This window comes from Lolium rigidum, chromosome 5 (genome assembly GCF_022539505.1).
Source record: "Lolium rigidum isolate FL_2022 chromosome 5, APGP_CSIRO_Lrig_0.1, whole genome shotgun sequence".
Taxonomy (NCBI): domain Eukaryota; kingdom Viridiplantae; phylum Streptophyta; class Magnoliopsida; order Poales; family Poaceae; genus Lolium; species Lolium rigidum.
Genome location: NC_061512.1, coordinates 211,884,208 through 211,898,664, shown reverse-complemented (window position 1 = coordinate 211,898,664; position 14,457 = coordinate 211,884,208). Strand labels below are relative to the sequence as shown.

Below are 14,457 nucleotides of genomic sequence, written 5' to 3'. Positions count from 1 at the left end.
AAGAAGAAGAAGAAGAAGAGGAAGAAGAAGAAGAGGAAGAAGAAGAAGAGGAGGAAGAAGAAGAAGTAACGGATGAGCTACTTACATGCATGGTGAATATAGTTAATTAAAATATATAAGTTCTCATATATAATGTATTTTGGTTACATTATATATACAATTTTATAAATTTACATGATAATCTTCCAATATTTCAAAGCTTGTAGTAGTAAAAGCATATAAATATAAAAATATTGAACAAATGTCATCGCGCAAGTACGCAGGTCACCCAGTTCTTGTGAACGTTACTACCGTGCAGGTGACACAAGAGCAGCCTCAAGTTGTTAGGATGGCCGGGAGTGTGGCCGACTTCTTCCCCTTCACCGGCGCTTTGGTGTCCGGGAAGCACCCGTCCGCCGGCAGGTCTGTCACCTCGCCGAACTCTGACACGCTGATCGGGAACGGCAGAAGGTGCCCCCGCAGGTCCTCCACCCTGTCCTGCGTGTACGCATCCCACAGCTCCTCCGCCGTGCGCCGCACCGCGTGTACGCACTCCACGCTCTCAGGCTCGGCAGACACGGCCGCGCCGGCACCGGCGCCGACGTCGTTCATTAGGTGCTCGTGCCACAGAGACGTCCGGAACGCGTGCACGACGCCCAGGGCGCGCCCGCCATCCGACCCGTTCAGGTGCGCCGGTTGGTAGCTCCCCTGCGCGATCTCGCTGTCCCGGTTGCCGGCCAGCGACCGCTCGTTCAGGTTCGCCGAGCCCACGATGACATATTCGTCGTCCACTGCACAACAGCGAGGCATGAGAGCTCGAAAAAATGGCGACGTAGGGTGTCAAGGTGGGATCCCAGTGAGATATCATTTTGTACTATGTAGTTCAAATTTTGATGTCAAAATTTGTACTAAAAAAGTTAAATTATACTACAAGTGGGACAAAAATGGGATCCCACTTGACACCCTTAGCGACATGGCGTGACAAAACTAATCGATGTCGTAAGGAGCGCGTACCGATCATGAGCTTGGCGTGCACGTAGATTGGGCCCCGACGGCTCGCCTGCGCTCGCCAGTAGTCCGTGCCCTCCTCCGGCTTCACCGGCGGCACATACTCGCCTGGGCGCGGCGTCTCCCGGTTCCCGAGGCAGAAGAAGTTGAGGTAGTCGCAGGGGTGCGCCTGGCCGCGGAGCCCGGCGTCGTCGATCGCCTCCATGACGATGCCGTACATCATCTCCACGGTCAGCCGGTTCCACCGCACGATGGCCTGAACGGATTCGCTCGCCGGCTCCCCCTCGGGCCACATCGGCGTCACGACATACACGGCGAACCGCTCGCCGCGCCGGATCTTGGCGGCGACCTTGAGCGCGATCTCGACGGGCACCAGGTTCGAGCAGCCGGCATCCCGGTCTTCCGCCCACGACGCGCACCCGCCGAGGAAGTACTGGTTCTCGATGTAGATGAACCGCCGCGCGCGGCGGATGGCCTCCACGTAGCCGACCTGTATGCTCATGTCGATCGTGAGGTCCTTGCCGCTCGTCAGCCCCATCGCGGCGGCGGCGGCCGGGTCTGTGGGGAACCTGACTACGGACGCGTCGTCGATAGACCGGAACACCTGCACGTTCCACGAGTCGCCGTCGTTGAAGCTGCAGGGATCCGGGAACGTTGCTGGGCTCAGGTCGAGCAGGTAGCCGCGCAGCCTGCTGCTCGGCGTCTGCTTCTTCCACCGGTGCTCGAAGTTGGCGAGCACGTCCCACGCGGCAGGACCCTCGATCCTGCAGTGCACGTCGTGCCACGGTTCCCTCGGCCCGCCGTGGCGCAGCGAGGCGTGCTTGAAGTTGTTCTGCATGAAGTCGTGCGAGTACGTGGTGTCCAGTTCCTGGAACAGTGTGTGCTTCTCGTCGTCGTACCTGGTCCAAATCCAACACAAGTCGCCTTGTCGTCAGATACAATGATTTCATTTGAAATCATTTGCACAACAGAAAGTTGAACATATATATCCTGAGACCTGCCGTCGCAGAGGTCTATGCCGCCGATGAAGCTGACGACGTGGCGGCCGTCGGCGGTGCTCGGCGTGGCAACGTCGAGGGTGACCGTCTTCTGGTGGTGCGTGAACTCCGTGCTGATCTCGATGCTCTGCACCAGGGTGAGCGCGGCGTCGGCGTCGCGCGGGCAGAGGAAGCACCGTACCTTGGTGCCATGGAAGAAGGCCCGGGTCTCCTCGTCGTGCGTCTTCATCACCCCGGAGTTGCCGAGGAACTCGACGGACGTCTTGTCCTGCCACGGCATCACCAGCACGACGACCCCTTCGTCGGCCTTGCGCTTCAGGAGCTCGCCCAGCGTGACGCCCTCCGCGCCGGGGTCCATCCGGCTCGCGTCGCGCACCAGCGTGATCGCCGTGTTCACCGACCAACCGGCGACGTACACGAAGTGCCGCGCGTCGCGGATGGCCACGTAAAGGTCCTCCCACAGTCGCGCAGGCCGGTACGGCTGCCCGCCGGTGAGGCGGACCGACGGGTCGAACGCGTCGGACAGGTGCGAGTTCTGGTACAGCGTGACGCTGCAGTTGGTGCGCTCCGGGAAGAAGGCCGGCTTGATGCCCGCGAAGCCGGGCAGCCGTATGCCGGCGTCCCAGCACGGGTCGCGCTCGACGTCCATGAACCGGAGCCGGACGCGGAGCCTCGGGGTGTGCGTCTCGTGAAGGTGCTCGCCGCCGCGGAGGTTGAGCCAGAGCTCCAGCGGATGCCCCGCCGCGACGCTGGCCGTGGGCACGGACGCGCGGCCCAGGACGCTGGCGCCGATGAGGTGCTGGTTCTTGACGGTGAAGGTGATCGTGGCGGCGGGGTAGGCGCAGTGCAGGCGGAAGGACTGGTTCCAGGTCGGGCTGGTGGGGTGGAACTCCACCTCGCAGGTGCGCGCCACCCGCGCCGCGCCGACGTCGATGTCCACGTACAGACTGCCGTGCTCCACCTTCTCCGTTGCCTGTCCGTCGGATTAGAGTAACCACGTGCCACAATTAGACCACATGAAAAATCGTTTTTCCTTGAGACAGACTTCATGAGCACGCTAAGATGTGAAGATGTATGCGCACAATTTTTTGAAATATTTTTACACTTTTGAATATTTTAAAAATATATGAGAGCATATGCACCTAAAAACAACAAAAAAACACCAGATATTTTTTGGGCACCACCCGATCGGCAGTTGCATCATACAATTCCTGCAGGCAGGCGCTTAATTATAACCATCGACGCAAAGAGTTGCGACGGACGCTTCAGTACAAATAGGCATGTGGCATACAAATCGGACTCAGCCATTACAGAGGAAAAAGCGCCTCAGATTGGAGGCTGCGTTCGAGCCATGGACTCTTAATGAGGCGCTAGGATTAAATGTCCTGATTTCCTTTGCTCAAGCGCCTCCATTAGCGCTCACCATTGGACATGTTCTAAGAAGAAAAACCAGAAAACCACCCAAGAGCTGGTTTAACTGAAATCCACTGAGCACAATCGGTAAAGGCACTTTTGATCCTAGGTGCATATATAACAAAAAATAATGTTTAAAATGTTAAAATATTCGGATTTTTTGGGCACGAATATCTCCACATTATTTTTATGTTCTCCCTTAAAGATTAGTAAAAAAAATACAAATTTTTGGTGGTGTAGAAGACAAAAAATGCCTCGCAAAAAACCATATTTTAGCACCAGATTTGTCTTTCTTGCACCCGCCATATAAAAATTCGGTTTTTCTTGAGACGACTCCCTGGACACACGTAGGATGTCGAGATGTATGCGCAATACTTCTTAAACAATATTTTGACGCTTTTGAGTATGTTTAAAATGCATTTTAAATAAAGAGAGCATATGCAGTAAGAACAAAAACGCCAAATCCAGCATACACAAGAAATTAACCACAGTGCAGACTTGTCATTGCAGTTGCTGACATGAGATTTTCGACACAAGTCTCAAAAGAGACCGTGCCAATCGACGATATGAGCTAGCTAGTGGCGGTAGGTGATCTCAAAGTTCAAACCAGAAGAGTATCCTTGACAGTCAATCCATCAGCTCACAAGCAACCATGAGCGCGAAAGCAAAACGACTACGCGACACCAGTTCGAGAGCTTCTACCAGTCATCGCGGAACGGTAGATAGATCGAAGCACAGAATGAACAGATTGTTTACCTTGATGAACAGATTGAACAGATCGGAGCAAGTAAAAGAGAGGAGCAGCCGAGCCGAGCAGGTATACACACGCGCGCGCGTACGTGTGACGGTCATTTACCTTGATGATGCGGCCATGGATGGCGCTGTGGAGGTGGTCGGCCTCGAACACCGTCGCCTCGAGGACGCCGTGGAGGTACACGACGTCGGCGTCGGTGGCGGCGGCGGAGTGTCCGTCCTTGCTACAACCCATCTCCGGCGAGGCCTCCATGCTGCTGTGCCTTCCCGCGCTCGGCCGAGGGTTTCTTATAGAGCAGCCCGGCCTCACACTCACTACTGACTTGCCAAATTCTCAAGGCTCGTGAGGATGGAAGAGACCCGCATCGGCTTCACTGGCTTCACGTCCCTTTCCACCGCCTAATCTCTAACCATCCACACGACCGTGGAGCGTGGAGGACAGGGCATTCCCCTAAACTGCTAAGCATCGCCGTTGGTCCAGAAAGTCCATGCTTAAAGGTTCAAAGTTCAGTCCTTCTTGTGAGCAGCCAAAAGGTTTCCAACCCGTTGTGGATTTCCTGTTGATGTCTGAACTCATCTTCCTATCTTTTCTCTCGGTGAGACTTTGTATACGTGTTGCGTAATGTCCTCGCATTTTATTTTTCTATTATCAATTGAGCTTGTGCGATTTTTATGTGCTAACGGTCTTTTTTATGTCATTGCATTTTTTTTTGTGTTTCTTGACTAGAATGTAAAAATAAATCCAGTTGAGTAGAATGTAAACAAATTTCTAGTCCAGTGGGGAGAAGTTTTGTATGAACTAAACACAATTAGTTAGAAGCCATGACTTAGCTAGCTAATTAAAGGAATAAGATTGTGTAACATGCCAGGAGGATGGAGCACACAAGAAACATGTGATATCATAGATTCTATATCCCATGTCATGCACCTGGGATGGTGAAGAGTTTTCTGCATATACAGAAGAAAATACAAACATATCACACAACGACTTCCATATTTGGTTACAATGCGCCAAATAAATGAGCAAACCTGACAAGCCATAAGATTGCACGCAATTGATTCTTTGCGTCGACGGTGAGCACAGGGTAACGACCAAATCCATAACCTCAAAACGGAAAATCGGCAACATCCACAACGATACGTCTCATAGGGCCAAAATTGTTACTACTATACAACCATAAAGAAACTTATGAAAGGCACACATTCGTTATTTGTTATTACTAAGTATGTTTTCACATTAATTTTCTTGCATCTTATTTCCCAATTCTATCAACTGAGGTTGTGTGATTGTATATCAAATATAAACTTTGTTTTGGTTGACTAGGGAGCAGTCATGCTCTTCTTGCTATGTACTATATTTAATTAATTAGAAGCCATGCCTTAGCAAGATTTTTAAAAGAATAATATGTTGTAATATACCTAGAGGATGGAGCACACAATAAGAGTTGGCATCAAATATTCTATATGTGATGCCATGTCAGCCACCTAGAAGGGTGAAGAGTTTGATGCCTATACAAAAGAAATACAAACACATCACACAAACGGCTTCCACATTTGGTTACAATGTGCCAAACAAATGAGCAAACTTGACAATCCATAAGATTGGCCTTGTTAGATTCTTCGCGTCGACAGTGAGCACAAAGTAATGACCAAATCCATAGCCTCAAAATAGAAAACGACAACATCCACAATGATACGTCTCATAGGGACAAAATTGTTATTATACAACCATAAAGAAACTTGTGAAAGGCACACATTCAATATTTTTTTGGACAAGTTAGGGTTGGTCATGTTCTTGCAAATTTTGCAAGAACTATGCGTAGTACTGTAACTTGGCTCGGCTCAGGACCTGTTGTTGCGCTTCAGGAGATTGAGTGTGAGTCCCTTGTAAGCCCTACTGTCTAATAAAGGTCCAGTTTTACCCGCAAAAAAAAGTATGTTTTCACATTAATTTTCTTGCATCTTATTTTCCCATTTCTATCAACTGAGGTTGTGTGGTTTTATGCGCTAGCGATATTTTTTTATGGAAATGCATGTTTTCTTGTTTGTCTATTAGAATAAAAACAACAGTTAACTCGAACATAAATTTTGCTTTGGTTGACTAGGGAGCAGTCATGTTCTTCTTATTATGAACTATATGTAATTAGTTAGAAACCATGCCTTAGCATGATCTTTAAAAGAACATTATGTTGTAATATACCTAGAGTATGGAGCACACAAGAAGAGTTGGCATCAGATATTCTATATGTGATGTCATCCACCTAGAAGGCTGAAGAGTTTGTTGCCTATACAATAGAAATACAGACACCTCACACAACCGGCTTCCACCTTTGGCTACAAAGCGCCAAACGAATGAGCATACCTCAAAAGCCATAAGAATGCACTCGATAGATTCTCCACTTTGACACCGATCACATACACATGTAAGGACAAGATCCACGACGTCAAAAGAAAAGAAAAACAACATCGTCCATAACGACACTTCTCATAGAGAAAAATCGATTATTATACCGCCACAAAAAATAATAAACAACGCACAATTGAAACTTACAAAATTATCTTGTTTGGTAATATAAAGTATTTTGTATGATGTAACAAATTTTCCCATGTCATTGCGGTATTATGTGAACGAAGAGGCTTCTAGGTTTTTTCCAATGACGGAAGAACCTTCTATAGTTAGGGTTCCATTGCTAGAGTTTACCAAAAGCCCATCATATGTGGAGATTTAGAGCATTTTTTGTTGCTATGTGGATCCAATGGAGTATATACAAGGCAATGCATATCGCTGATAGTATTTATAAAATATACTATAGTTAAACAAAAAAAAGTTGGCAATGTTAGTAAAAATGGAGATTCGGGGCTTATTTTTCTCATGACAAAAAAAAATCCAGAATATAAATGTGTAGGATTATAATGCCATGCCCATATAACTATCAAAAACCAAATGAAAATTTCCAAGAAGTTGAGACGAGGGATTCCTGCGACCTATTGTGCAGAAATGTATAGTTAGGAAAAATATCCATATGAAAATATTCTTTTTATCGACAAATCGGTAAATAGGTAGCAAAGCATGTGAAAACTAGATGATACCCCGCGCGTTGCTGCGGAAATTATAAGAAAAGCATTATATTATGCATAAAATTGTCTCCTGAAAGAGTAATTATGGTTTGTCAATCTAGCTGCCGGTACTGATTTTATTGTTCCCCTGAAGAAGTTCTTTGATCCAAATGTCCAACTTCAAAGTTGCCGATGCACATGGAAGAAAAACATAGCTATGCGAACATTAGAGATAATATATTATAAAACATGACAATAACGTTCTGTCATTCTAAGCATAGGACTAACTGTAAAATTTGCATAGCACTAAGTGAAAAATACTTGCAGCTTGGTTAGAAATTCATAATAATATACAATAGAAGAATTCCTGTAGCAAATAAGTGTGTTTGGACTCATAATATGGATATTCAAGAAAACTTCATATAGTTTAGCTTCATATAATTTGGTATACTGCACAAATAATTCATTTGTATACAATAAAAATAGTAATAACATATAAGAGAACTATATGTACTGGTGTCATGATCTCTGTCTTCTACAAAATGACTGTGTGAGTCCATTTCTTACCCAATTATTGATACAAGTGGGTGAGCATCTCGGCACAGTTTTTTCACAGTACTTGCAGTTTCATCGATATATGTTATAGTAGCTTGCTTGGTCGAGCAACCAAGAGCATTCTTTGATAAATTAGGAGGATGGTAGACATGTCGAGGAGAAAATATCCTAAATGAACACAATAATTTTAGCATAGGTAGACGTTATTTTCTTGTCAATGCTCCGTAACAAAGATGTTTGTCGGTAATCATGGTAAGATGTAATGTGGTACAGTATACAATGTTGAGCACGTGTGATGTGGAAATACACAACTTTCTGTGAACATATAAAAAAATCATTCTCTCTTATTGGACTATATATATACCATGGGCCAGAGCACTTTCTCCAGTCATCTCCAACATCATGCACCAAATGCATGTTCTATGCATCTCCTTTCTTCTCAGTCGTCACCTCTTTATTCCTCCTTTATCTTAATGTTGATAAAATTATTAGGGTCAGTTTTTATATAATGCACTAAAAATATTCCTAGCGAGAGAAGTAACTTAAAGCTCCACTTTGTCTAACATGAGTCGCTATGAAATAGTTTAGTGAGCTATCCATAACAAACCAAACAAATAGGTACATGTGCATACCTTGCATCCATGATGAATTGCATGGCCGGATGGGAATTATCAATGTAGTTGCAGCAGAAACTTATCTGGAGGAAACAAACAATGATCAAGCTCCAAATGTTGCCCTCTCTATATCTATCCATATGGCATGCGTTGTGAATCAATTAGGAAACATTACAGGAAAAGTTATCAGATCAAACATCGAGCTTTCATATTGTGGAGTCATGCGAAGGCATTTTTAAGTTTTGGTGACTGAGTGGTGAGTTGGTCACATACCAGGTACCAGCTGCTGCCGTTTTGGTGGGTTTACGGCCTAATATTGCCTCTTGGCACAGGGCAAACATTAAGAAGACAGGGGTATGTGCTGGTACAAAAGAACAGAGATTAATCTACAAAAGCATCAAGAATAGAAAAGGAAATCCATATGTGCGGCGAGTAGGCGCAGAGCGGTACGTCAGAGGATTAATAGAGATGAACTGCGTATGAAAGCAATCAGTAAAATCGAAGATGTGGGCTTGTGGTAAACATAGACAGCAAGAAGCAATCATACCTCGGCCGTAACCGTAAACCCCAAAATTTATCCAGCAAAATTAAGCAATCAAAAACTATAAATCAGAACATTGTAGCATGGATATAATCAGGGAGATATATAGAACATATGTGTAAAAAGAGAAGGGCAATGACGACCACCGCATCTGCTGGTTTGAGGTTATATAGTGCAGGGAGAAGATAAAGATTCAACAAAAGGCCTGGATGTGGAGAGGCGAGTGGAAAAGTTAATGAGATAATTGGGAGCGTTTCATGAGTGTAATGAAAGCAGAGTTCGTGTGGGTAGGCGAACAGGGTGCGCCGTCTTGCAGATGACGGGGAAGAAGAAGCGTCATGGTCGGTGGCTGCTACGAGCGATGACGGTTGGTGGCCTGCCTTCTGTGTCCATTGAAGAGAAAAAACCCGGAAACTGGCCTGTTCAGCGATTTGGATTAATGGGCCTGTTTTGCTATTTGGACTAACGGTCCTGCATATGGGCGGAAGGAGCAGCTGAAGTAATCGGTCATACAGATTTCGTTGGTGCGGTTTTATCCAACACGCAGCAAACAAACACAAGGAATGAACGGGACATAACGGGATACATGGATTGAAACGGACATATATTTTGCTGACGTGGAAGAGTTGCTGAGGTGGATAGGCTGCATGTTTAGAGAAATAGGTTAGTGGGGATGAATTACTTAGTTATATAGGATGCAGCCGGTGCCCCATGCAGCAAAAGCCTCCTCGTCTCCATGAACAAGGCCTATATATTAATCTTCTAGAAAACCAAACGACTAGAACGACAACAATTCCTCTTCCCATCTAGCCCTCCTCTTTCCACTCCAGGCTCCTCATTTTCCATCATCTTCCTCTTCACACCAATCTTCTTGATCGAGTTTGGAGTCACCAACCTACGCACCAAAGACCGCCGCGACTTGAGGTCCACGAAGGTTGAGATTGTTAGGATTTAATTAATAGGTTAATTATAGGATAATTCTCCCTTATGTAATTTTCTATGTTGGTTGGTCAACGGACACAACTTTTTCTCACACCTCTTCGGACGGACGTGACCCATATTTGCGTCTCTTCCCCTTGTATATAAGTTGTGAATCATCAATAAAATATAACAGTTCAATCATTTGCTTCTTTCTTGATTACTTCTAATACATTATCACTACGCTGAGTTCGGCCAAGATCAGAAGAACGAAGATCACGCATGACAGACTCATCGCTCCGGAAGCACACAAGCATGATTCTGCCACGAGCATTTAGCCTAATCTGAAAAACGATGTCCGGCGGAGGAAGACTTCATTGACATGCATGCGGAATAGAACTGATCAGGACATATGTCAGATTGGTTTCCGTCTCCAGTGTGCACGAACATGAGAAAAGCAACGCGGTGGTGCCACGTGCCTTCGACAAGGTCTTGCACGAGGTGGTGCCCCCAGGCGAGCAGCAGCAAGCCCGAGCACAGCCTAGCAATGACATGATGATGGCGGAGGTGGATTTGCCATCTTCATCTACAACGTTGGACGAGTACTGGAGCAGCTTCAAGTCCACTGCGCAATATTTGTTGCTCGATGCACCGATTCAAGTGCAGTTTGAAGGGGACTCAAGCTGTGTTGAAAGGCGGAGTGGTCGTCTGGACAAGAAGAACAAAGATTGCAACATCCCAGTTGCCAAGCGTGCTGAATATAGGTTGGCGGAATCCTTTGGAGATCCTCCAAAGGGGCCAGCCCCTAAGAAAGGCTCCGCGGAAGACGTGCAAGAGAAGATGAAGACGCTTATGCGGTTGTGCAAGAAGCCTGCCTCGCCTCTGGAGACACAAGCTATTGGTGAGTTGATCTTGGCTAATGTCTAGTCGATGTCTTCCTTTGGTTAAGCGCAAGTTCTCTCCTTGTTGCAAGAGTTCTCTTGAGGTGGCGAGGACTGTCTTGGTTGGGTATGTAGTGTTTTCGATGGCCCTTGGCCTTGGAACACTTATATCTGGATTAGATGATGTCCCCTAAACTTTAGTTAGGTGTGAGTGTGGTTTTTACCAGTTTCCCTTAATTAACCGTGTGTTGTATGGTTTTCAGGTGCGGTTTCCCTTATTAACTGGATCATTTCCCTCTTTCTATAATGCATTGCGGGAGCTCCCCGCCCTCTTGACAAGGTTCCGTAGAAGAAAGCAACGCCGTTTTTTCTGGAAAGTAATCGCTCTGTTCGCAACTGCGGCGGCGAACGACCTCGGCAAGCCTGCTCAGCGAGCGGCCTGAGTACGAGCAATCGGCAAAGGACGACGAAGTTTTGTTAGTCGAATGATCGGAGATCTCGATGCATGCTACATCCTATTTTGATTCGTTCCTGCTTTGATTAAAGAAAAGATCATAATCAATTTTATTGTTGATTCTGCATGCATCATATGCAATAAGGAGATCTCAGGAACTTGATCGAGGCACGAACCAGAGCAACGCTATCCACGGATCACGGTGGCAATTTGATTTGTATTCTCGCACGCACGGCGGCGGCCACGGCGACCGGCGGCGGACCAGCACGCTCTACAATCTAAGAGATTCCGAGCGATTAAGAATGGGCAAAGGAAAGAACATGCAAAAGGTAAGAAAATTGCTTGAGGTTTCTATTTCCGATTTTCCGATTACTTGGGTAAGAACCGGCAAAAGGGAGGAACACGCTCTGCCGACCGACATCAAATTCAAGAAGAATTGAGAGCACAATCACTGAAACCGAGGAAAATTGAGAAGAAAGAATGGTATGGATGCCTCTCCTCACCATCTTCATCCTCGCGGTGGTGGTCGGCTCCACGCGAACCTTCGTCGGCGGCGTCGCTCGGTTTGCATCCTTGCGGTGCGCCCGCGCTCCCACGGCCCCCAGGCGCGGTGCTGCCCCCCACGGGGCGCTAGCTCTCCACGGCCCTCGAAAACCGGCGGCGACGGCTAACGGGCCTGGCGCGGCTGCCGACCCGAGGCGGCGAAGATACCGACGCAGTGCTGCTCCAAGCGGCGTCCCCACCGGGGACTACTGGCGCGGCTTCCGAGGCCTCCATGGCAGCCTGTCGCGAGCGAGCCTCCGCGTGGCGCTCACCATGGCTCCACCCGTGCTATGCGAGTCTCAGCGCCGAGCTTGCCTCGGCTACGCCTGCACCGAGCCTCCTTTTGGCGGGGGCGCCGATAGCCTCAGGCATGCGATCGGCCTCGACTCCACGGCAGCGCGACCTCCTCTCATTCGCCGGTACGCGATAAGCACGATGTCCCTTGGCCCCAGCGCGGCTTCGACGCTCGACGGGCTCGTCGTGCGGCCCTCGGCCCCGTCGCCGCTTCGGCCGGCTCGATGTGCGGAAACACGCTTCGGCGGCTGGTAAGGGCATCTACAACGCAGCCTCCTATTTAGAGGCGCTAGGATTATTTCCCTCGTCCATGGCAGTTGAGGCGTGTAAGGGCATCTCCAACCGGACGACCCATCCCGCGCCCGCGCATCCGGATGGGTCGAAGCGGACAAAACCGCGGCCCAGCGCGCGGACCCATTCCTAAAACGGATGGCCGCGGCGTCCGGGACGACCCAAATCCGGCCCAAATCTTGGACGAGTTTGCGTGGCCGCGGACGCGAAAGGCTGGTCGCTCGCGTCCTCCCCTTGTCCGCCCCTGGCCCGCCTATCTGCCTCCCAAAACAGAAACACTCCACTGTACTCCCAAAATCTAGAGATGGCCGACGAAGCGACTGCCGCCGCCACCGCCACCATCGGAGAGGAGGCACTCGCGGCCGTTGCCGCTCCTGCCGTGGAGGCGGCTCCTGAACTGGATGCTCCGGTGGTCGTGGAGCCCGGGCCGCCGATGAAGAAGGCGAAGGCCGACCTGAAAGTGCATGGAGCCCCCATGTGTGGTTTTGGTAATTAATGACAATCCCTATGGACTAATGTTTGCATTGAGTTATATTTGTAGGAGTTGTCCATAGGCAATGCTTGAACCATATGTTGGCTTCAAGGTTGCAATAAGAAGAAATTGATGAAGGATATCAAGTGTCAAGTATGTCTTGAAGATGAAGATGAAGTGAGCCCTCAAGTTATCTCAAGACATCAACATGATGAAGAATGAAGAAATGAAGTGCAAGTTCAAGATGAGCCAACCCGAAGAGATCATATGCTTGAAGCTTGCCATCCATATGGTGTTCATGGATTTGTGAAGATGTGCCGAAGAAGAAGCTCTCCCATGGTGGTTATGGGGGAGCAATCCACAAGACTTCATCAAGCAAGCACAATCAAGAAAGGCGTTCCATCTTGTTGAGGTCAAGATCGTCATCATCGAGCTCAAGTGGAATGCGCAAGTATAAGGTTTGCTCTTGATAGGGTTTCTTTCTCACCGGTCTCATAGTGTAGTTGGAGACCGGTTTTAGTTTAGTTGACGTACTATCAAGAGGGCTCTCGAGTGAGTAACTCGATCGTATCGTTCGGAGAGAGCTCAAACCTTTGCATCCTTGCATCACCTTTCTTGGTTGTTATTTGGATCTTATCCATGTGATGTTTTAGAGCTTGTGCGTATTCTCATGACAAGCTCTAGTTCATCAAGAATGGTTTTTGCTTGGGCAACTTGTTGCATTTTCGAGGTTGGAGGTTTTACCGGTATGTCTTTCTTAGATAGGTCAAACCTTTCATCATTTGTTTCTATACTACTTTGCTGGACTATGATGTTTCTATGCATATTGTTGTAGAGCTCGTTGTTGTGATTTCAACGAGCCCAAGATCATCGAAATCGGAGTCCGGATGCGAAAGTTCTTAAGGTTTTCGTATGGGTGTTTAAGCAAAAACGTTTGGTGAGGAGGGCCCTGGCCGGAGCCTCCACCCTGCCCTGGCAAGAGCCTCCACCCAGCCCACGGCTGGAGCCTCCAGGCAAGGTACCGCTCGCGGTACCCAGCCCACGGCTGGAGCCTCCAGGTGAGGTACCGCCCGTGGTACCGGATAATCGCCAAGCCTCGCAGACATGTTCCAGGGCTATGGGGAGGTTCGGCGGTACCCCGGCCGGTACCATGGCCGGAGGCTCCGGCCTCCCCTCCCAGCCCGCAGCACACCCTCCGCCACCTCCTGCCATCTCTCGGCCGGTAGTACCGGCCACCAAGGGCCGGTACTACCGGTCCCTTCTCCCTCGCGCGCTGCAGCCTCCAACGGGCAGAAAATTGGGGCCTCCTTTTTAAGCCCCCTCTCTCACACTTTTTGGGCTTCTTCTTCCTCCTCTCTCTCAAGCCTCTCTCCTCCATTGTTGTTGACATTTTGAAGCTTGAGATCTCTCTCCCCTTCCCATGATTCTTGCATCTATTTGAGAGAAAGATTGAGGGGATCTAGATCCACACTTTGACCAAACCAAATCATCTCTTTGTGAGTGAATCTTTGGGATCTAGATCTTGGGGAACTTTGTGTTCTTCTTTTGTTCTTCCTCTCTTATTCCCCCAATATCTTTTGTAGCTTTGTTGGAATTTGAGAGAGAAGGACTTGAGCATCTTTGTGGTGTTCTTGCCATTGCATTTGGTGCATCGGTTTGAGTTCTCCACGGTGATTCGTGGTGGTG

At 48.2% G+C, this 14,457-nt stretch overlaps 1 protein-coding gene across 1 annotated transcript; it reads right to left on the bottom strand.

The window, feature by feature from the left end:
• Positions 1 to 315: 315 nt before the first annotated feature.
• Positions 316 to 4,404, bottom strand: LOC124657035 (phospholipase D alpha 1-like). The gene is made up of 4 exons (XM_047195664.1): positions 4,222 to 4,404; positions 1,985 to 2,946; positions 994 to 1,886; positions 316 to 770 (listed from the first exon to the last, which is right to left on the bottom strand). The coding sequence occupies exons 1-4, from the start codon at positions 4,402 to 4,404 to the stop codon at positions 316 to 318; spliced, it is 2,493 nt and encodes an 830-aa protein (XP_047051620.1).
• Between the last annotated feature and the right edge of the window lie 10,053 nt (positions 4,405 to 14,457).